The sequence below is a fragment of the Silurus meridionalis genome, chromosome 27 (genome assembly GCF_014805685.1).
Source record: "Silurus meridionalis isolate SWU-2019-XX chromosome 27, ASM1480568v1, whole genome shotgun sequence".
Classification (NCBI taxonomy): domain Eukaryota; kingdom Metazoa; phylum Chordata; class Actinopteri; order Siluriformes; family Siluridae; genus Silurus; species Silurus meridionalis.
The window spans coordinates 2,817,110-2,841,994 of NC_060910.1; the positions used below are offsets into that span (position 1 = coordinate 2,817,110).

A 24,885-nucleotide genomic window follows, 5' to 3' on the forward strand; every position below is an offset into this window, starting at 1 on the left:
GAATAATAATAATAATAATAATAATAATAACGTATCATTATTAAAAAAAACAAGTTGACGGTAAAAAATATGTATATTAATATTAAATAAATCATAGTATGGAATAATAATAATAATAATAATAATAATAATAATAATAATAATAATAAACTATGTACATACAACGCCCGTGTAAATTATTTAAAGAAAAAAACAACACACACACACACACACACACACACACACACACACACACACACACACACACACACAAAATTGTAAGGTTTTTTTTTGTAATAATCCAGACTCGTGTTGTTCTTTAAGGTGGTCCTGGTCTCGCTAAACTTCACCCCCAAGCAGATTAATAGTTATTTGTTGTAGAGCAAAATGACTTTACTGTAAAATGTATTTATGTTGATTGTTTTGTGTAAAAAAATAAATAAATATAAACACAAATATACAAATTGTCTTTACATTGTTAAAGCGGAAACGTTTGCTGAGCGCGTGCCACCTTAAGAAAAAAGAGAAAATAGAAAAGAGAGAGAGAGAGAGAGAGAGAGAGAGAGAGAGAGAGAGAGAGCGCGGAGAAATGAAGCGGGTCAGGAAGATTCGGTGGGCGGGGAGAAGAAAGGGTTCAGGAAAAAAAAATTCTATGACAAGGTCACGTGGTCTGAGATCAAAAGAAAGAGAGAGAGCGCGAGCGAGCAGGGGAAAAAATGTTCTGCGCGAGCGGCAGAAGAAGGGACGAAGGGAAGAAGGGACGCGGAGGGAGAGGAAGAAGGCAAGGCGATGCGACGCAGCGAGTCTGGAAGTCGTGCAGATGAAAGAGTGGAGCTTCTGAAATCAGATACAGAAACACAGAAAAGTCTCGACTGCGGTTCGCTTTGATTTTTTTCTTTGAAACATTTTTGCCGGGAATCTAAAATTCCTGCACTTTTATTTTATTACAGTTCAAAGAGAAAAACAAGAATTAAGAAAATGATGTGTTGCTTTGCACCGAACCAGCCGGCGAGATGATGATGATGGTCATGATCATGATGATGATGGTGGTAATGGTCATGATGATGATGGTGGTGGTAGTGGTTTTCCCCACGAGAAGAAGAAGAAGAAGCAGCAAGGACCAGGTGTTCACTGTGCTGGAGCTTTTTCTTTGCTCCTTCCTCACCGTTTCGGCCAAAGACACGGCCTTCGTGGAGGTGGTGCTGTTCGAGTCGAGCCCGAGCGGGGATTACACCACCTACACCACCGGGCTTCAGGGCCGCTTCTCCCGGGCCGGAGCCACCATCAGCGCCGAGGGGGAGATCGTGCAAGTACGGAGCGCGCAGCCTTGCGTTTTTGTTTCTTTATTTACTTGTTTTTTTTTTTATTCCCCAATGTTTTTCTTTCGCTCCGAAATGAAAACATTTGATGTTTCGGAGTGCGCGCGCGCGTGTGTGTATTGACTTGAGTTGCACTTCTGAACAGGCGCCGACTTTTTGTTTTTCTTTTTCGTTGTTCACTTTGTAACTTTTCGACCTTGATTCCTTCTTCCAACCTCCTCAATTCTTCCTCTCCGTGTTTTTGTTTGTTCGGAAAGAAAAACTGCACTTTTCAGGTCCTTCTGTTCTTCAGTCGTTCGGTCGGCGGCGTGTTTTCCAGCTCGTGTAAACCGCGTGTGGTTGCTTTTACGTGCATGCAGACTCCAGACAAATCAGGATCACCTCCTTACCCTCACACTTTCCTGTTTATTTCATAGTCCAGCAGAACTTTTTTTTACTGCTATTTCTTAGTTTCAGGTTCCCCCCAAAAAAAAGTTTCTTCATGATCAGCAGAGCTCCTCCATGGCCCAGGTTTAGGTCACTCTAGAGCTTTCTGAGGACTGTCCTCACAAACCTCATGGTTCATCCAAATCTCTGATCTAAACTCCTTCATATGTGTGCACTGAGAATCTAGGGACTGTTTCACTCTTCATCAGCAGAGCTCCTCCATGGCCCAGGTTTAGGTCACTCTAGAGCTTTCTGAGGACTGTCCTCACAAACCTCTTTTTTCATTCAAAACTCTGATCTGAACTCTTTCATGTGTGCACTGAGAATCTGGGGACCGTTTCACTCTTTATGTCCACGGTTTCATTTAGTTTCTTGGTCATTAGTCCAAAAAAGTTTACAAAATCTATATACTAGAAAAGTAACTAGAAAGTTCTCCTGTTCCTGAATGCTGCTTAACTTAATTTCTTAGTGAGTAGTTCAGAAAAATGTTCACAGCTCCTATATTATTAGCAAGGTCCTGGTTATTGTATAGCTTTTCTGTAGGTTTTTTGGTTGTTTTAGAGCTTCTTTAATGCTTTAAAGCTGCACGTTTAATTCAAAACTCCTATCTAATGTCCTACATTCTTCTTGATAACGAATTTAGGAACAACTTCTGTTTCTTACTGGTGTTTAACTTTTACACAAGTTCAGAAAAAAGTTTACAGCTCCTGAATTATTAGCTAATTTTAGGTCCTTGTGGAGCTTTTTGAGGACAGTCCTCCAAAACCTAATTTCATAAAAAAATCTGATCTAAACTCCTTTGTGTGTACTGAGAAACTAGGGACTGTTTCACGCTTCATGACCACTTTTTAATTTAGTTTCTTGGTTATTAGTTATTAGAAAAGTTGACTATTTCTAAATGATTTGCTATTTATTGTCATTGTGTAGCTTGGGTTGATCATCCGAAATCCTTTCAAACCTTCTTCCATAATCCAGACAACCATTTTTTTTTTGGTTGTTTTGTTTTTTACGATGGAAAAATTCTCCTGTCTGTAATTGTTTATTTAACTTAATTTCTCAGTTACAACTTTAAAAAGTTTACAACTAGCTAGCTAGTTTTGTGTCGCTGTGTTGCTTTTAAGACGGTAACACCATTCAAAACTTCGAGCTGAACATGTTCATGTCTATACCCGAGAAACTAGAAACTGTTTCACTGTTTCATTAAATTTTCAGTTCCTTAGTTTGAAAAACAAACTATTTTTAGTTTATTAGCTAATTTCAGGTCTCCAGGTACCTTTCTGTAGGTTTGGCCTTCTTCCATACTCCAAACTGAATTTTTCATTCGGAACTCTTTCTGTAATGACGGGATTCCCTTGTCCATAATTGTGTATTTAACTCAATTGCTCGGTTGCAAGTTCAGAAGAAGTTAACTAGCTAGCGTGTAAACTAGCGAGATTTGTGTCACCGTGTTGCTTTCTGAGCTCTGTCCTCCAAAACCTCTTGGTTCATCCAAAACTTCGATCTGATCTCTTTCATATGTCTGTACTAAGTTGAAACTGTGGTTTGAGTTTGTATCTGTTATTAATACAGCTTTTTTAACATATTAGCACATTTTACCATGTAGCTTTCTGTAGGTTTGACTTGCTCCTGAAAACCTTTTCTAGTTTCTTTCATATGCAAAAAACAAAAGCACTCTGAGCTCCTTCTCAAATGATAAATAAGAAATCTCTCCTGTTCTTGACTAAAAGTTCAGAAAAAGTTTACAGCTGCTAAATTTTAGCTAGTTTTAAGACACTGAGCTTTCTGACCTGTGTTCTTCTGCTTCCTTCAAAACTCTCATCTACACTCCTTCATACTTCTGTAAAGAGAAATTAGAAAGCGTCCCGCTCATGGTAACTGCAGTTAAAGTTTGTATCACCGTTGTTGGAACACTGAAGTTATTAGTTAGTTTTAGGTCAATCTGTAGCTTTCTGTGGGTTTGGCTTTTTTTAGATTTAAGCTCCTTGAAATTTAATTACAATTTCTGATTATTAGGTCGTTTTGTCATTGTGTGGTTTGGGTTGTTTTGTTTCTCTGTCACAAGTTTAGAAAAAGTTTACAACTTCAGCAAGTTTGTTGATTTAGCTTGATTTCTGTGCTTCTGAAGGTCTTGTTCCTGCTTCTTCTATACTCCAAAAAACCCAATTTTTCTATTCAAAACATTTTTCTGTAATGATGAGCAATTGGGAATTTTGCAATTTATTCCCGATTATTAAACACTCATTCCCAAGTTCAGAAAAATAGTTGTGTCTAAGTGATTAGTCAATTTTGTCAGTGTTGCTTTCTGAGTTTGAAGCTCAGTAGTTCCCAAATTGTTTTCAGCAAATTGATTTAGCACTGAATATTTGTAACAACTTCGATGCCCACCCTTTTAAACACACTGGCAGATACATTACATTTAACGTGACAGTCAGTTGGATGTGTTTTAATAAATATTAATGCAAAAGGAGAATGCAAACAATTAGCTTCAACTTGCAACTATTCATAAGAATTATTTTCCAGCAACAGGTCCTGTTGAAACAAATGTATCAATTTTATTTAAAATATAATATAAATTAAAGAGGGGAAAAAAAAGAATTGACAAATGAAAATTGCACTTGGCGACCCATCAAAAATCTTTAGCGACCCCTAGTGGTGGGGGTTGCAACCCCTAGGTTGGGAACTGCTGCTCAAGCTAGAACTTTGCATTTTATTCCAAAGTTATCTACACTCCTCCATCTATGTATGTAATGAGAAATTAGAAACCACCTCGTGCTTCATAACTGGTTTGAATTTGTTTTTGTTTTTATTGTTTTCTTTGTTTTTGTTTTTTAACAAAGTCATGTGACAATAATGAAAAATCCGCAACCCTCGTTCTTCTGTGGTTTGAGATTGTTATTTATTGGTAAAGCTCTTATTAGTCAGTTGTGCTGTTTTTTCCCACACTCTGAACTCTGTGGTGAAATGAAGTTGAGGGACCATTCTCCTCTTCTAAATTACTATTAAACTTGAATTCTTCGTCTTAATTTAAAAGTTTACAGCTTCTGAATTGTGCTGCTTTCTCTAGATTCTGGTTGTTCTTTTGTATTCCAGAAACTTTTCACTCAATTCCATCAATGTTTCTGTAATGAGACTGTTTATTGTTCATTTTTTTTTTTTTTACCTTTTCCCAGTCATATAGTTAAAATGTGTTTTTAATTTATTAGCTATTTTAGGTCACTTTGTAGCTTTTGGTTTTTCTGTTCATACAGAAACAAGCAACACAACTTGTTTTATCCCCATTCAAACTCTCTGAACTGTTTCTTACTTTTGTAATGAGAATAATGTCAATTCTTGTATGTTGTTTTAGTTTCTTTGTCAAGTTGACAAAGTTTACACTTTACGGCTTGTGTGTGTCTTTTCTATAAAAATCCTTTCTGAGCTTCTTGCATAGTCCAGAAAACCTCATTTATCATTCAGAATTGGTGAATAGTAGGTTCAAGGTCAAACTGTTTACAGCACTGAAATGATCCATTTTTGTCTCACTGTGTAGCTTTCTGTATGATCTGGTGGTGTTGTGTGGTTTTAAGTCCTTTTTGAGCTCCTTCCATGTTAAAAAAAAAAACTTCCTCTCATTCATAACTCCTTCCGAACGGCTAAATTTGAACATTTTTACTGTTCCTGTGCATTTTATTTTCTGTGCTCAGAAAGTTTTTGGTGAGTTTTAGATCACCGTGTAGCTTTATTTTACATCTTGGGTCTTTTCAGGGGTCTTTCCACGCTCAAGTGCTTGCAAAAATATCTGACTTTAGAAACACAGGCCATAGAAATGTACATGCATCAAAAAAAATGATGAGGAATTTCCTGAAATTGTTTTCTCAGGGTTTATTCGGTCCTTTGGTCGCTGTTGTAGTTTGCTTTAGTGTTCTTCTGAACTGCTTTCATGATCCTTTTCAGTTTGGACATTTTATGGTGTTTAAATATTCTACTGCAGCTAGATTTTCTTCCCTGCTTGACCTTTAGATCACCTTTTTGTGTGTGCAAAAATTCCTGATATTGGACAGTTTTAAAGGTATTTTTATTTATATATACAGGTAGTACCCTACTTACGACGGAGATACTTTAAGTCGAAGATGGTACTGTGACACTCGTTCCTGCTTCATGCTGATTTATAATTTAACATTTTCTGCTCTAAACTGATGCCTTTCCTCCTTTTTTTCCACTACAAGCAGAAGACATACTTGGCGCTTGGAAGACGCTTTTATCACTAAAATTGCTGTTTGAAACAAAAAGAAATTCACACTGAGGCTCATCCCAGTTGCGTCCAACGTATCTTACATCGTGCACTGCTGCATGTTGCGCGAAATTTCGGGGACCATCTGTATAAGCAGTTTTCTTTCTAGTTCTGAAGTGATGAAGCTGGTGATAAGTTTTTGCTCAGGGTTTCATTCAGGCTGCTTCAGAAAGTTTCCTGGTTTAATATTTAATAGCTAGTTTAAATTACTTAAATTGCTTTCTTCACATACTGATTGCTAATTTGCTGCTTATTCTACAGTCTGTTATCAAATCTTATACACACCATGCTTTTAACACCGGAGCATAAGATTGGCATGTACAATTTAATTTTTTTTTTTTTTTTTAAACATGCACTGCACCAGCTTCATCCATCCTCTACCACTGCATCACTGATTCCACTGTCCTCTACCACTGCATCACTGATTCCATCCGTCCTCTACCACTGCATCACCGACTCCATCCGTCCTCTACCACTGCATCACTGATTCCATCCGTCCTCTACCACTGCATCACCGACTCCATCCGTCCTCTACCACTGCATCACTGATTCCATCCGTCCTTTACCACTGCACCACTGATTCCACCATCTTGTACCACTGCACCAGCGCCAACTGATTCCTATATCCTGTAATACTGCACCACACTCCCTCCAAACATTAACTACAGCACCAGTCATCCCTTCATCCTTAATTACTGTGCGACTCATTCTTTCATCCTCTACCACTGCTCCACACTTCCTCCATTCTCTACTGCTACACCTCACTCCATCCATCCTTAATTACAGTACCGCTCATCCCTTTATCCTTTACCACTGCTCCACGTTCCCAATACTTTATTACGGACCTGTTGCCTCTTTCTTTATAGGGCTATGAAAAAGACAGGAAAAGACACATCAATGCCATTTCCATCTCTCTCACTCTAAATCTTGGTATTCAGGTTTCAGATCGCTGTAATTGTAGCCTGTACATAATAATCACTTCAGCACATTCAGGAAGGTTTGACAAATACACATCTTCTGCGTTTCCTCTTTTGGCAGAAGGAAAACAATATTTTAAATACACACTGATAGTCGAACAAGACTGTATGGGAGACACTATTTACTAAACTTATGTGCAGCTGTCCACGAACATTTGGTCATAGTCTTATTGACATGGTCATATTTATCACCATGTGATGGAGTTTGAAGGTCATGGAGATGAAACCTTTAGCAGAACGTGGTGCTTCCTGAGAAATTAACATTTTCCAGAGGAAATGTATTGATAACGTTATCTCGTGTGTCATCCAGCGAATTGAACAGGGCATCGAGTTGTGATTTACGAGGTAATGATGTATCGTGACTGAATTTATTTTCAACTTTTATACGATGAAGTTCAAATTTGTGCTTCAGTGTGTAGAAATCATCTACCAAAAACCAAAAAAAGTTTTAACCGTAAAAAAAAAAAAAAAAAAGGTGCTGCGTATCCGTCGCTGTCTGAGCGTTCTCCCGCCGAGAACGGATTTTTTTCTGGAAATGTGGAATGTGTGCATGTTGCGCAAGCCCGCGGGCCATGGTGGAGACTCGGGCAGTTTTTAGATGTCGTTTTTCGGAGTTTTTTTAGAACCGTGATTATCTCCAGCGCTTCGGTCGGCGTCAGCCAATCAGCACGAGCTGCTGGGAGTTTGTGAAATACGGCCTAATTGCATGCCTGGAAGCAACCCTGCATTTGCTGGTCTGTGAAAGATTCCACTTTGGAGCCGTCGCACATTTCTGCATTCTTTGTTTAGGCAGCCTCTCGGCTCTTTCGCCTCGACCTCATGTGGTCGAAATGAGAAGAATGGAAAATGTAGGGGTTTTTTGTTTTTTTGTTTTTGTTTTTCATTTCTTTTTCTTTTCTTCTTTATTTTGGACTTTATATACTCTGGCTACACCCAGTGGCGGATGTTTTAGCAGCGTGTGATTTTCGACGTGGGATCGCTCTGAGCGCGGGTCGTATTCATCGAGCCGGCGTGCGGTCGCTGGTGTTTGCGGTGTAGACCGAGCAGGATGAGGGGTTTTCGCGCTCGCGATATTTAGTCTAGCCGTGTGTGTATTTAGTGCGGCCAGTTTGGCGCTACGAGGTCGCGACTTTACATCATTAAAACAGCAGGCGTTTAGGTCTTGCGCTGGCTTCAGACGCCGTCTCTGATTCGTGACTTTGTGTAGGAACGGTTTTCGGAGAAAACGACCTTTCGGACCTTTCCGCTTTTTTACACACCTGCCCGTCTGGAACCCTGAACACCTGGAACAGATGTGGGGCAAATTTCCTGAGGAAAAAAAAATCAAGCCTATGGTTTTACACCCACACACACATTTGGACTGTAATTCATATAAACTGGTAGCTACAATAGCTACAGTCACCATGAACAGAAACTGTAATAAATTGACAATTGGTGTCCCCCAGGGTCCCTTTTGAATCTGGTTTCTCTCAAGGTTTCTAAAATATTGTAGCACTATTTCAAAAGTATATTTTTAGTTTTGTGTATTTTGGGTCAAGTTTCAGGATAAAAGAATGACACGGGGTATTTTTAATGCTGTCAAAAACGGATCCAATTTCGGTTCAGTGATCCGTTTTTGACAGCAATAAAAATGTGCTTGGGAGCCCCATATGTCACGTTCACTCTTCAACCCCGACAACAACTCGTGTATCAAGATACGATATTTCCGTCGTATCGCTCGTCCCATATTGGAAACGTCTGATTCCATGACTGGATTGTGCACAAAAACACTTCCTTACGCCTCGAGGAGACGATTTTTCTGATGTCTTTACACTATAAGGATGAAAAACTGTGATTTGAAGCCACTACTGTCTGAGACTCTGTGTGGTGGTGCTGAGGGGTCAATTGTAGTTGTTTGAGCACCGCTAGAGGTTTACACTGTGGAGTTGTGAGCAGGTCCTGCGTTGGCTCATGTGATGGTTATACCAGGAATTCAGGGAATTATGGAGTAGAGCACGACAAAGTTTATGGTGGAGTCTCTTACACTCTCAAATAGGGTGTGTGTGTGTGTGTGTGTGTGTGTGTGTAATATGCACAAAGAGGGAATTTTTTTTTCATGGTTATGGAGCTCTGACGATTTCTCTCTTTTTAAACTGTCATGAGACATGTGACCAAGAGATCTTGGCTTTAGGACGTCTTTGTCTTCATCTCTCTTTTCTGTGAGTATGTGTCTCTCTCTCTCTCTTTTTGTCCCTGTGTGTTTTTTTCTTTCTTTCTGTTTGGCTCACTTTTTATTTATTTTTTGCCTTTCTCTGTCTCTCTCTTTTTTTCAGTTTCGGTCTCTTTTTTACTGTCTCTCTTTGTCCTGAACTGTTTTTTCTTTCTGTATGATTTATAACAAACGTTAATATAAACATGTATCTGTCCCGTGACTTGTGGTGGTTCAGGTAAAGGGTCTGTGATGGTTGAGATATTGGCTCTTCACTCTGGTTTTGATCACAGCACATGGTTTTGGGAGTCAGACATATGGAAATCTTGAGTCACCTGTAATGAGGCCTTTATCCTGTGCTAGCAAGAATGCATGGTTTAGTGTGTGTGTGTGTGTGTGTGTGTGTGTGTGTGTGTACCTATTCATCACTACAAATGTATTTGCTTTATCAAAATTTTTCATCCTGGCCCTGTAGTAAGGTTTTATTAAACTTGACCTGTGTGCTGTGATTGGCTGCTGATTACAGAAGTTAGTGAAAGTGTGTATATTGATGGAAATGAGCTGCCAGGTGAGAAACCAGACCCCCACCCCACACACACACACGCACGCACACCCTGATTGTGTTTGTGTTGCGTGTCTCATTAACTCGTTTGTGATTTAATCACCATGAATCAATTTTCATTTCCTCTTGTATCTTTCATCCCCTGAGCCTGGCCTGAGTCACCCATCTGTCATCTTGTTCAAACACTGCGTGTGTGTGTGTGTGTGTGTGTGTGTGTGTGTGTGTGTGTGTGTGTGCGCGGCCACTTGTTTGAAATCTCTTGTATAAACAGAAGCGATATTTCATTAGACTGCATAGGCCACTGTGTGTGTGTGTGTGTGTGTGTGTGTGTGTGTGATGATACACAGTCATACAAGCGTTTTGAAGTAGTCTGTGTGTCTTTCTCTGTCTTGCTGTCCCCATCCCTCTCTTTCTTCCTCCTCTCTTCTCTCTATCTTTGTCTCTCTCTCTTTGTGTCTTTGTTGCTGTCCCAACCCCTATTTTTTCTGTGTGTGTGTGTGTGTGTGTGTGTGCCAACTTGTTTTACCTGTGGTTTAGTGACCCGCCCGAAATGCACCTGATGATCTTTTGAGCTTGTGGTTTTTTTTTTTTTTTTTTCTCGCCCGCATGTTGAACTGAGTCAGATTTCAGCTCTGCCCCCTTCACCTAATTACTGCATTTACATTTATACAATTTAATAATTAGTTCCCAAACCGACTGAGCTCTCAGTGCAGACATTGTCGTGCTGGAACACGTTTGTGTCTTCTAAGTTGAGGTTCAGGAAAAACTTCATGCTACAGCATCCGGAGACGTCCTATACATCTGGGTGCCTCTGGCTTTGGTGAAGAACCACGTATGGCTGCAAAATTCAGGAGTCCCAAATCTTTTATCCATCTTCAAAAACTCTGATCTCTTTACAAATACATGAGCTCTAATGCTAATTAAATTAGAGTTGCAATTTTTAATTCAAATATGCTACGCCTGTGTCACTTCCTGTCCTCGTGTTCTAACTGTAATGCCAAAGCGATCAGTCAGACAGTGGGAGACTGACACAGCTGTCCACATCTGACTTTGATTTCCAACCGTGAAGACTCTGAGAGAAAGAGAGAGAGTGGAAGATGTGAGACGTGGCACGGCTATATGTAACTCGTGGCGTTGAAAAGTCAGGGACTTCCTGTTTCGGAGCATCATTCGGCCTGTACGTCCTCAGATGGAGGTGTGATGGTCTAGTGAAGGTTGTGTCTGAAAGCTCATGCTCACATGTGGCTAATTTTGGGAAGAAAAGCACTCGATATTTGTCATGAGTTGCTATGAGATTGCGTTGTTCAGAAGCGAAAGGGCATTAGACCTGCTGTCTGAGAATGTCCGCCTTTTGTGCCAACTTTTAACATAAATGTAATGTTCCTTCAAAATGGTCCAGAGCGTGGGAACAGATCACCTGAGGAAACAGCAATCCTTTTTATTTCATTTAATTTTCATTCACAGGATTTGGCAGATGCCCTTGTTTAGACTTAGATTTAAATTTATACAACGTTGTAGTTAAGGGCCTTCCTCAGGGACCCAGGAGAGGCAGTTTGGTGTAGCTCAGGGTTAACTCGTGATCTTTGAAAACAAAGTCTAGTGTCTTAACCAAAGCTACCACCTCCCCCACTACTTTCCATGTTGTATTTCTCTTCTTAATGCCTGTAAACACAAATGAGGAGAAAATCAGTCCACATATGCCATTAGATAGGTCTGATGAATTTAAATCAGTGTATGTGTAGAAATGAAACATTTCTGCTCGCTAAAACGAATGTAGCTTTACATCAGCTTCTGATTTAGAACATAGGCCTGAAATAGATATGTACAGTCTATATAACTACTGAACGCTCATCATACCCACCTTGATCCTGGTCTGAATATAGCCATCGATGCTAAAAACATTAAACAAGTTAACGACAATCGTAAAGTAAAAGTGAGTTACAGGATGTTGGTGTACGATGTGGAGGTGAAGAACGGCCTGATGTGAAGCATGGAAAGGTCTCGCACCTAATCATGGATTATCACCTTATCATGTCACTTCCCAGCATTGAGGAGTTATTAAAGCAGTCATTGATGTTTGCAGGACAAAAACTGACTAAATGGATCAAAATAATTTTATATACGACTCATCAGATCTAGAATTCACACAGGTAAATTAGCGCCGTTCGATTACAGTAAAGAGAATGCATTAAAGCACTTTATTGCACTGTTTGTGCACATGAGACTCTTCATCATCCGTTTTACCATGAGACTGAAGCGCTCAAGAGTTTAACCGGTGAGTGTCGGTGTCGCGTTCCGAGCATGCAGCGAGTCGGGTAACATTTTTCAGTAGTCGTAACACGAGTTCCGCATCGAACCGGTGCCAAGGTATTAGTGCATTTCTTTACAAGTCTTAATAAATAGTTGTTTGAAAGACGCATTCAAAGAATTAAGCTGTTGGAATTAACTTGTGTTTTTATGTTTGGTTTTTTTCCCTCCAAATTTTGGCTTTAAAAAAAGGCCATTTTGTGCCTTCTGAAAATCCTCCTTATTCACAAAGCTCCACCACACGCAAAACTCCAGGAAGGATGGATGGAGGAATGATGAGTAATTAATTTATTCTTGTATTATGTACATTACAGCACATTGAAATTCTTTCTTTCCGGTTCCCAGCCATGTTGGGAAGCTGGGGATACAGTGCCCTTGGAGCATAGAGAGTTAAGGGCCTTGTGTAAGGGCCCCAAGAGTGGCAGCTTAGCGATACTGGGGCGTGAACCCTTGACCTTCTGATCTGTAACCCAGAGCCTTAACCAATGAACTACTCCGTCAATAAGGTCATTAGGAAATGTGTATAGCAATAGCGGTCTGGAACGGGTGCTGGATTTTACTATTATTAGAGGCGTTTTAGAATTTTGATTGTCAACTGACGAACTTTCTGTGTGTTCAACCTTCTGATTTCGCACCTGAACCACCATCCAATCACAATCCAGCGATCGCACAGAGCAGGGTAAAATTTCAACTATCCTCCAGTGCCTCCATTCAGAAGGCGGCGTAAGGACTGCGGTCTTCTCCTCAGCCTTATTTTTGGATGAATTCGGTGTCTTATTCCATGTCTCAGTCTCCATCAGATCTACCCACTGCATTGTGGGATTGTTCCTTACGACACTAAACGGCCTGCTGCACTATATAGTGAATAGCTGTGGTTTTTGGAGCGTGAAGGAAAAAAAAAAAAAAAGATTCGACAGTCAGTGCAAATTTGAAAAGATGTCCATTACACGTAAGCGTGTATTCGTATAAGCGTATTCGTTTGTTCCCAAGTCTGAAGGTTAAACCATTAGCGTGTTTTGAAAAAATTTAATTATATGTGTGTAACATATAGCGGAGGCCAAGGTAAAGCCAGACTTATGAGACTCCTCAACGTTTGCTTTAGTTCCTGGTGCTAAATTAAGAGCGTAATGAGTGTTTGGTTGGACGGAAGGTTGCTCTGAGGAGAGAGCGAGGCGAAAACGTTGAAAAGCCTCCTGTCTGGGCTTTTTCCCGCTTCGTGGCAACAGCTGTATGTTGAGCCTTTCATATTCTTGCCAAAGTCATTTAAGGCTCTGTGTGTGTGTGTGTGTGTGTGTGTGTGTGTGTGTGTGTTTTCCCCGTCTCCCTCCTCCACTGGGAGAAAACAGATTAAACTGTTTTTTCTTTGCACTTTGATTGCCGTCGTATTTCTCCTTCCCGCCATCTGACGGTCACGTTTACACTAATATTACATCGGACCTGGTCACTGCTATGCCTTGTGTGACATCAGACACGTATTTTTCACATCTCAGGGCTTTAAAGCCATGACCGTTGTGAAAAACCAGTTATCGATCAATGCTAATTCCAGTTGCAGTTTCAAATTGGCATTACGGATCAGTCTAGGGTCTTTTTCTCCATTTTCTTATTTTAGTACCTTTTTTGTTGGCAAATTATCAACGTTTCTGAGGTAAAACTTGTCTTTCTAGATCATATGGGTTAGATTTCGGGATCGCCAGACCTTCACGTTGTCCATAAATGTGGTAATGCGGTGAAAATACGTACGCGTATATAGGGCTTTAAAACACAGAGGGATCCGTGTCTCTCGGTTTCCTAGCAACAGGGTTCTGACAGCACCGGTAATTGCTAAGTGAATCGTTACGGAAAATATTTCCCGCTTGTTTTCTTTATAACGAGGAGTCGAAAATGGTGAGGGCCCTGTTTAGCCGTGTACTAATAGCCCATTAAGATGTTCAGGTTTGCGATCGTTTAGTAAAAGTCGAAATGATTTGTTTGACTTTTAAGCATCGGATTCAATCTAAAGCATCCGAGTCGGTACAAAAAAATCTCGAACACCACAATTTATCTCTAGATTGTCTTGCCGTATTTAGTCGCTGGTGAGCTTTTTAAACGGGCCTGATTTCTGGCTAATTAGGCGCTCATACAAAACACTTGTTCACAGATTAGCATCCGTATTACTCCTTCCCTTCGATTTATTTTTTTTTCTTTGCCTTTTTCCTTCTGTTTCCATCAGTCTATCTTTCATTCTGTGTGCAGGTTTTTCTGTATCCAGTCCATATCACTGGTTGTCTATCAGTCAGTTTCTCTCTTTCTGTATAAACAGCCTATGAACAAACTGTTTCATCACTCTTCGTTCTTTCTGTCTTATTGTATTGATCTTGTCTCGTTTTCATAAATGTATACGTCTCATTTTCTCAAACTGTAAGTCTTAGGGCGACACAGAGACACACAGTATCTTTTTGTCTGTCTTTGTGTGTCTCTCTCTCTCTCTGCCCCAGTCTGTCTGTCTGTCTCTCACTCTTTGTATGAAAAGTGTTGTGTTCAGAGACAGTCAATTCCTCGTCTCTCAGGACATTACAGCTGCTTAGTTGTTGGACAGGAATGTGCTGACTGACAGACAAATCCATAACTCAGATGTAGACCTTTTATAACTCGTATTCGCTTAATATTCTCTTCTTTCCTCCTCCTTTCTCTCTCTCTCTCTCTCTCTCTCTCTCTCTCTCTCTCTCTCTCTCTCTCTCATATGCTCTCTTCCCCATCTTCTTTCTCTCCTTCTTACATATGCACTTTTGCTCATATTCGTTTTTTTTTTTTTTACCTCCATCACTGTCTCTGTGCAGTAGCATCTTTTTATCTCAGTGTCTACACTCACCGAGGTCGGAGTATTTATTCTCCTTCCAGCGGCCGTGAGCTGCCAGGCATGCGCCGATAATACACAGTCATGTCGCATGTTTTTTTTCTGATCGTTTACACATCCAACACACACACACACACACACACACACACACACTACCTATTGTCAAATGGAATGCAAGGCTGAGTCTGTCTAATTAATCTCGCATATCATTATATGATTATTTTCTAGAATAAAAGAATTAATTGTCAGTAATTATGCGCCTCTGGCTAAAACCTGGACGCATTTGAGTTCCTCATTTGCTCAGGATTATCCTCATCACATTATCACACTTCGCACGTGTGCCCACGTACACACGTATCTGTACACGTGTTTGTGGCATTCGCTCGCTAGGGGTTTCCTTTCGGGTGTTGTTTGAAATGTCAGGTTTGGAAAAAACACGGATTTGATTTCGCTCGCTAAAAAGGCTGAAAGAGTAAGCATCTTTCAGTCTCTCATTCCCTCTCTGTATGTCTTCCACTTCCCATCTCTCTCACACACACACACACACACACACACACACACACACACACACACACACACACACACACACAGTCTGTCTGACTCTCTGTCTAACTTCCTGTCTGTCTCTCACTGTCTTTCTCAAGTTGAGACACCAATTTATAAACTCCTCGGTCCTCACCACCTCTTCCAAAACACTAAAACTCCTTCCACAAACAATACACACACATACACATCCCTAAATAAACCACGTCCCCCTTGAATAATCCGTTACTATAGAAATGCTAATGTATTAGAATGAGTGCATGGATGCAAATCTGCGATCTGAAACTGCAGTGTTCTAGAAAATGCTTCCACAGTTTCTGACCAATCGGAGCTGAGCAATTATAGCCCTAATAAAGTAGCGAGTCGGTGTACAGGGAAATGGGAAGCGTCCTCATTTTTGTCTCTTGTTCATAACTAATCCCCATCATGGCCTTCAGTGCTGCTTTCGTTTAAATGCCGATATGGGCCACCTCTCTCTCTCTCTCTCTCTCTCACTCACTCTCTCTCTCACTCACTCACTCACTCACTCACACACTTTGTCCCTATCTATCTTGCACGAACGTTTTATGTCTCTGTGCTCTGTATTAGCCGAAGAGACCTGAGGGACGAGGACGAGGAATAAGCTCTGTGTTTGATGGATGAAACCTGGTGCTGAAGGATGAGCGAGAGTTTGGTTCTCCCTCCGGACTTTGTTTACGGCTGCTTCCGAATTTCAACTTTGGTGTGTCATTAATCGTGTGTGTGTGTGTGTGTGTGTGTGTGTGTGTGTGTGTGTGTGTGTGTGTGTGTGTGTGTGAGAGGGAGAGAGAGGGAGAGAGAGGCAGAGAGGCAGGAGAAGCAGCCAATACGGCGAACACTGATCACCGACTCGGATGCTGATCCCTTCTGCATCCTTTCGATGTACAGTTTATTATTTTACCGTAAATTCTGTTTTGTTCCATTTATTGTCTTAAATTTTACTTCTTTATCTATGTCTTTATTCATGTATCTATTGCTCCCTCTGTCTCATCCCTAATTCCCACTCTCTCCATTTAATCTTTCTCTCTAATATCTTTCTTCCCCCATCTTATCCCTCATTCCCACTCTCTCCATCTAATCTCTTTTTCTCCCTCCATCCTGAATATAGATGTATTTTTATATTTATTTTTTTGCACCAAATCTAGTCTCCCTCACATTTGTAGACAGAGGGAGAGACATAGAGAGACAGAGAGGGAGATGCATTGAGTAAAAGAGACATGGAGAGAAAAGAAGAAACACAAAGAAAAGGAGAGAGAGAGAGGAAAACAAATGGAGAGATGGAGGGAGAGAGAGATGTCTTTCTTTTCCATCCCTCTGTTTGTCTTTTTCCCCTTTCTTTCTTTTCTTCTCTGCTCCTCATCCTCATCTCCTTTTCTTTATCCCTCTATAGTTTTTTTTTTCATTCCCTCTTTTGGCTGCTTTTAGAGGTCGGGTTCCGATTTCAGGAGGATCAGAGGTGTGTTTACTTTCACCGTCCAGAGTGGAGACCACACAGGTGGAATAATTAAAGACGCAGGAAAGAGTAAAGACGTAAATACACACCTGCAGTTTGTTCAGAGGTTTCATGTGTGACTGACACACACACACACACACACACACACACACACACACACACACACACGTCAGAATCCCAAATACAAAAAATGTGTGTGTCTGTCACTCTGGGTTTAAGGTTGAGATCAGGAAGTGAGAAGGAGAAATGGAACAAGAGAGGAAATGTAGTTTATAGCTGTGAAAAAAAATAAATATATTAGCCACATGGACTAATCTGGAGAGAAAAATAAAGAACAAAGAAATCCAGATGGAAATATGAAAAACAAAACGGAATGAGGTTCTGACAAAAGAAAAATCATATGAAGAAAAGGACAAAATAAAAAACCCTATTTGAGGCTTGGAGATGAGGGGAAAAGAATACAGAAAGTAGGAACAGAGTTACAGTTACAACTTTTTCATTGTCTTTCCTTCATTCGTTGTCTTTCTGACTCTTTCTTTCTTTTTCACTTGACCTTTCGACACTTCTGTCTGGGGCTGCAGCTATTATTTTACTAATCGATTTTCTACTAATTATTACATCGATTCTACTTCTCCCATTAGGGGCGCCACAGCGGATCATCCTCTCCATACCCCCCTGTCCTCTACATCTGCCTCTGTCACACCGACTACCTGCATGTCTTCCGTCACCACATCCATGAACCTCCTCCTTGGTCGTCCTCTTTTCCTTCTTCCTGGTGGCTCCATCCTCAGCATTCTCCTACTGATATACCCCATGTCCCTCCTCTGCACATGTCCAAACCATCTTAATCTCACCTCCCTCACCATGTCTCCAAAACGTCCTACATGCGCTGTCCCTCTAATAAACTCATTTCTAATCCTGTCCATCGTCGTCATCACTCCTAACGAAAACCTCAACATCTTCAGCTCTGCTACCTCCAGCTCCACCTCCTGTCTTTTACTCAATGCCACTGTCTCTAAACCATACAACATCTCAGGTCTCACCACAGTCCTATAAACTTTCCCTTTCAATCTTACAGAAACTCCTGCTATCACTCTTCTCCACCCTGCCTGCACTCTTTTCTTCACTTCTCTAACACACTCTCCATTACTCTGCACTGTTGACCCCAGGTAAGAATTGAGGCTGTAAAAGGGGGGAAAAAAAGGATTGACATCTGACCAAAGATACCTACTGTATATCAGTCAGTCATGTTTATTCCTCCTTGTGTAGGATGTTTCCAAGCCCATTTTTCCAAACAGCTGCTTTACACCAAACTTTCCATTCGGATCAACATTTTCTCCCCCACTTTTTTTTTTTTTTTGTTTCTCATTAGTTTTTATTCACATTCATTCCTTCGCTTTCTTACCTTTTTGTTTGTTCAATACTTTTGTTGCTTACGCTTCCTTCATCAGGTTCCTTATCATATCCGAACGCATTCTTACACACACGCACACACACACAGAGTAATGGCGAACTCTGATACTATCAGCAGCTGCACAGGCGGCACATCAAAGCCTGGCGGAGGCCTCTGTGCCCGGCTCGAGCGCTCGCGACGGTGAGAACGAATGGCATGTCCTTCTTTCGACATGCTGGAGATGGCTCTTTGATAAACGAGTACAGAGATGAAAAGAGCGAAATACTTTACTGTTAAAAAAAAAGTTAGTCACCAAATTGAGAATTAATCTTCGTTGAGAAGTCCACGCCAACCGGGTGACTGGAAATCGGCCCTGAGTGTTGATCTTGAGCCCCGGAGCGGCGATAAACTGCACACACGCCCTTCCTCAACTCGCCTCTGCCTGAATCCTGAAAAAATTTAAAGGAGGGGATAAAGGGGTTCATTTGGGTCATGCTGTGATTCAGTTTTATGTGTATTTTATTTATGTCTTATAGTGGACTTTTCAGAAAGCAGTTTATAGAAATCGGACAAATGTCATGAAATTGAAATGATGGTTGGATTTACACTTTATTTCCAAGAGTATTGGGACACCTGACTTCCCTCAAATTGTCCCCGCAAAGTCCAAGGCACACAATTGTACAAGACCTCTTTGGACGTGGTAGCATGAAATCTTCCCTTCTCTCGGAGGAGAACAAGGAGACCCCTTGGAATGAGGGGGGGCAGAGGGAGAAACTGAGGCTCTGAGATTCAAATAAAAATGTATTTGACAAAAGGAGGAAATAAATGGAGCCAAAAGCTGTGAGACAGGGAAGGAAGAAATAGGTGAGCCTCAAAAGCAGGAAGAATTGAGGATCAGAAATGAAAAGAAGGATAACTGAAGCACAGAGTTTCAAATGCTTAAGGCTCTGGAACTGAAGGAAGTAGAGTAGAAGCATCAGACTTGATCAGCTGGAGGAAAAACGAAAACGCTGGAATAAAACCTGAACTGAGGTTCTGAAAAAAGGTGAAAAAGAATAAAGGAAACTATACTGACTATAAAAAAAGGAATAATTTGAGGCTCTGGAGTGCAAAGAACTGCATCTCTGGAATTATTGGGGGAACTTGAGGATCAAATATGAAAGAAGGAAAAGAATCGAAGATCAGCGTTAAAAGAATACATTTTAAAAATCAAAGTTGTGATGTTGAAAGAATTGAGAATTTGTGCTTCGCCCCTAAAAAGAACAAGTGGGGGAAAAAAGAAACAAGGAAAGAATTGAGGATTTAAAGGAGGGGGGAATTGATGTTGTGACCAAAGAAAAAAAACAATGAAGATGGTATTGTAGATAAGTGAGAAGGAGTAAAAGGAAAAAAGAAAACCTGAGGACTGAGAAAAGGGGGGAATTAACATGATCAAGTCAGATTAAGAAAAGAAAAGCAAGATTTCAGGCTTGTGGTTGAAGAGGGGGAAAAAAAGAAAAAATGAGACAGAAAATGAATCATGTTTTTTGAGAGCGAGGGGGAAAAAAAAAAAAAGAAAGAAAGGAGACTAAGAAAGAGGGAGAGAGGCTGAAGCGTGAAGGATCTGAAGGTGATATCAGCGGGGAACATCAGCGTGCCAGGGATGCCTGGGATGGCCGCGTCCACTCTGTCTGGAAAGACGTGAATAGACTCCTCTGTAGGGGTGATGATGGAGAGCTCAGGATTATGAAGGTGAAAGAAAGGAGTGAGGGATGAGGGCGGCCACAAAAGACGCTCTGTTCTCCTCCGGCTCGTGCTTGTGAGCGTTGTGTAAACTGTAAGGATCATGAAACCACCGATCGACGTTGTGTGAGTGTGTCCAAAAGGCTTCTGATTGGTCAGAAATTGATAAATTTTCAGTACCAGCAGTTCGGACAGCGGTTTGGGTGTTTTGGAAGGAGTCTCCATTGTCATCGCTGTAACAGTCCAAAGAAAATCTGTAAATTCTTGTTGAGGATTTTATTTATTGTTTTAGAGAGAGAGAGAGAGAGAGAGAGAGACTGCTGCGAACACGAGCACTAACAGCCACACAAGCAAAAAAAAAAGACTCGGACGAGAAATGCAACTCTAAACGGATAAAAAGAACCCGTTTAACGACGTGGTTGTAATCTATGGCAGATTGCCAGAAGGATGAGAGGAATAAAACGCCTCAGGAAGTGCCGCTATCGACAAAATCATAGTCTTTTTAATGGTGCCAAAAACTGGTCTCCCCAACTCATATACAGCAAATTTGTTTGGCTTTTTCTCTGCTATGAGTCGGCTTTTTTCACTTTTTTTTCCCCATGCTAGCTTGTTAGCTAGTGTAAAATTTAGCTAATGGCTTTGTTCGGGGGCAAATAGTTCCTTTTAAAGAGGCAACAAATCCTAGAGTAATAGTGTGTCAACCTGTTTTTTTTGTTTTTGCTAATTTAAAGATGTAATTACTGTGTGTGTGTGTGTGTGTGTGTGTGTGTGTGTGTGTGTGTGTGTGTGTGTGTGTGTGTGTGTGTGTGTGTGGTTGGTTTAGAGATAAAGTGCACAAGTTAAACGTAATAAGCTCATTTTGCTAGTCAGGCTGCAAGAACAGACAACGGTGATTCAGAATCATTGCTAGAAATGATCAACTATTAAATTGCCTTTAGAAAGGTGTAGTGTGTGTGGGTGGGTGGGTGGGTGGTTGGGGGGATTGATGTTTAACTCTTTGTGTGAGTGTTTCTCTCAGACTCTCTCCACGACTCCCTCCTGTTTGCCTGTTTGTGGAAGGAGTCGTCCCTCTGCAGGGCCTGAACAATACGCCGTTTGTGTTTCTCGTTCACTTCACTGCTAAACAAATGTTGGCTGGAATTCACTCAGGCCCTCACGTCCTGGGTTTTTTTTCTTCAGTGTCGAAGAGATGGAGCTGTCTCGCTAGTCTGTGTGTGTGTGTGAGCGCTACTTTTTCCTTTTAACTACTTTTCCTGTTTAATGGTTTTGTTATGAGTAGTTTGTGCTAACGTGTGTAACATTGTACGAATCTTTATACACACACACACACACACACACACACACCGACCGACCGACCGACCGACCGACCGACCGATCATTCAAAGTCATTTTAGCCTGAAATGCAACAGCTAGCTTTAGACGTCCAGCTCCATCCACCTTCTAACTTTTACTATTTATAATTGTTTTATTATAGTGTACAGGGGAAGGGATGGGTGAAATAAGGTAGTTTGGGGGGTATTCTTATAAAGTACACGTCAAAAGTCTTTTTGGGGGTGTAAAGTGTGGAAAAAAAAATTGCAGGAAAAGTGGATCGTCATGGATTTTTAAAATATCTCTATAGTTAAAAATGAAATCTATTTTTATTTTCCTTTTTTTTTTTTTTTTTTTTTTTTTTTTTTTGGGTAACATGCCTTAGGGATTCCCTCTCAGTAATATACGGAATATGTTGTACTCAATAATTAGCTGAAAAAAGGTGATGTTTTTTTAGGTACGTTAATGCTTCCTACGTGAAAACCGTGGCCTCCTTTATAATTGAGCAAGTTCCTCCCCTTTTTTCACATCCGCACTCTTTCAGTGCTTTTCTTCTCTTTGTTGGTTATTGTGTTGGTGTGAGTTCAGGGTTTCCCCGATGAGTTTATCCTCTCAGTGTGGAAAATATTTTGTAGCGTGGCTTCACTTCTCCTAGCAACACCGCTGTACATTCACTATTCACGCTATACCCTGGAGCTTTCTCTTTCTCTCTCTTTTTCTCTCTCTCTCTCTCTCTCTCTCTCTCTGTTCATTTCAGTATAGCTCTATTAACATGCCTGTCTGTGATGCAATATTTGCAAAGCTGCAAATAAGTATTTTTTATTTATTTTTTAAACATTTTTGTCTTCTGGAGGAAATAGTTATCCCTGTTTTTCATCTGTTCTCTTGAATATATATTATCTTATAGCTACTTTTAAATATTATATATATTTTTTAAAGATAAAACCATTTCTTAACATTGAAACACAACATGCTTGTGTTTGGGGGTATTTAAAAAAAAAAAAAAAAAATGTTGATTTGATGTCATATATAATATATGCATTGAACGTGAAAAAATACAAAGTACTAATAATAAGAATTGTGCTTGAAGATTTGAATTGAATAAGTTTTCTTTTTAATACTTAAAACTGTAATTGTTAAAGTGAGTGACATTGGGTTAAAATCTAAATAATAGAAGAAAGAAAAAGATGAAGTAATAAAGGTAAATGGATGGTAGTTCTACATATTACAGACAGCTTTGCAGACGATATTCATTCTATCAACTGATTCTTAATTCAGTTTGATTTGTAGTTCACTTTTAACAATGGTAAATATCCCAAATCAGCTTTAAAGAAATATATGATTTACCAGAATAAATTGTAGCACCATGACTTGGTCCCTAATAATGTATCCCTAATGAGTGAGGCAGTAGTGACAGTGGAAAGGGAAAAACTCCCTGAGACTTCATGAGGAGCCTTGATTTAAGCATTTCATGCTAATCCTGCTGACACCAAATGTCCTTTCATGATAACCTCAACAATGATTGAGCTGCCATGTGTTCACTGACGGACGCTTCAATGCAGAACTTGGTAAATGTAGTCCTAAGTAATTGAAGCAGACTGTTTATATAAATTACAGTCCAAATTCATCTTCATGGTTCTTTCTCGTTTATTGATCTCGCTTTCTTTGAGAGCTTTTTTTTAATGTGTAAGGAATGCGATCACGTCGTCCCATGTAATGTTTGACGTCTTGCTTTGGCTTTGGAGAAGTAACGTGTGATAAGGTTTTGTGGTACGAGAGAAAAGTGTAAGGTGGTGGTTCTTTCTCCCTAGCTTCAGTCCCGATGATGATGATAATCTGGTGTTATCTTTAGGTAGAACTGAATCTCTGTACTGGTGTGAGGTTGATCATTTAAAAAAAACTGTCCTGAATAATTTGCTTTGTGAATCTGTTGTCTTTTTTAATATTAACTTTCTTAAATCTGAACATGAGCGTTCAATTTCTACATTTTCAAATGCTGCCAAGTTGAAGCAGAAATGTGGGCGTTTATGTATTCATTCATACATCACCTGACTGAGTTCTTTACCAATTTACACGTCCATAGACTTGTGGAATTAATTCTTTAGTTACTCGCTCATTAATTTACTGACTGACCCACGGACTGACTGACACGCTCATTTATAGACTTGATGGATTACTCACTTAATTAGTGACCTATGGATTTATAGATATGGTACCGTTTTACTGACCTACTGACTTGTTTGCTGTCCAAAAGACTGACCTATGAGCTTATTGACATTATAATGATTGAATGATTTGATTTACTGACCTACTGACTTATTGATTATTGACAAGTTCCTGAATTGGTTAATTAATAATGTATTTAATGACTTACTGACTTATAGCTTTGGTTACAGACTTGGATGGTTAAATTGGTTTAATTGCTTACTGACTTTTAGACTTATTTCCGGACCAATGATTGTATTGATTTTATTTCTAGCATACAGACCCTGGCCTACAGACATAATGAAGGACCTATAGTTATACATTTTATTTTTTTAACAATTGCAGACCTTCTGACTTAAAATTAATATGCCTATAGGTCAGAAATTATTACTGAATTAATGACCAAATTAATTACTGGCCTACAGACTTAATGACTGACCGATAGTTATATTGATTTGTATTATTGATCTACTGACTTAATTACTGACCGTTATATTGATATTATAGATATATTGAGTTATAAATTTACATTCCTACTGACTTATGGTTATTAGTTTTATTAGTAATTTAATAATGGACTAAAAATCAATGACCATAGGTCAGTTATTATTACTTTATTACTGCTTTATTAATTATTGACCTATTGTTATTTATTGTATTACTGACCTAATTACATTCTTACCGACTTAATGACTGACCTACTGACATGATTAATGATTTTATTACTGACTTCATTTTATTCCTACCGACTTAATTATTGACATACTAATTGATTTTACTACTGACTTTCAGACCTACTGACTTGACTACTTATTGACATTCTGACTCAATAATTTAGTGGCTGATTTATTTTTTTGACTGATTTACTGACCGTCTTCTCTGGCCTACTGACTAATTTATGCATTTTATTTAATTCAACAAGGACCACACCAGTGCTGCCTTCAAACTTCCAACACAAACAAAATGAAAGTCTTCAAATGGATTAACACCCCCAGAACAGCTTTATTACTCTCGGACAAATTGCATTTTCGCTTTTCACTAATCGCACGACGTTTTGTTGTAAATACCAAGGCTTTACTACTTCACTAGGGACACTTCAGGGATGATACAGAAGCCAGCGTAAAGTATTTATGATCTTGGACAGATGAGTAACAGCTCCCATGTGGTTTGACTCAGATCTGCTCCAAAGCTTTCCAGCTGTACCATGATGACATTGTGCAAGTGAACAGTTTGAAACGATGAAGCAGAAGGAGAAGCATGCACATGTTTGCCCTCAGACAGGTAATTGCTGGGATTTGGCAACCATTAAATAGGTTTCATCTCTTCCTTATTCTGTTCATCTTGGAACTTTTCCTTTAACAATATTTGAACCGAGGTTG

The 24,885-nt window shown here is 39.8% G+C and overlaps 1 protein-coding gene across 1 annotated transcript in view; it reads left to right on the forward strand.

Annotated features, from left to right (window-relative positions):
• The first annotated feature begins 612 nt into the window (after positions 1–612).
• The window catches only part of znrf3 (zinc and ring finger 3), a 63,934-nt gene continuing 39,661 nt past the window's right edge, over positions 613–24,885 (forward strand). Inside the window, exon 1 of the mRNA XM_046841861.1 lies at positions 613–1,289. Within this exon, the coding sequence (XP_046697817.1) occupies positions 993–1,289 (297 nt within the window). The 5' untranslated portion in view covers positions 613–992. The remainder of the gene's footprint in view (positions 1,290–24,885) is intronic.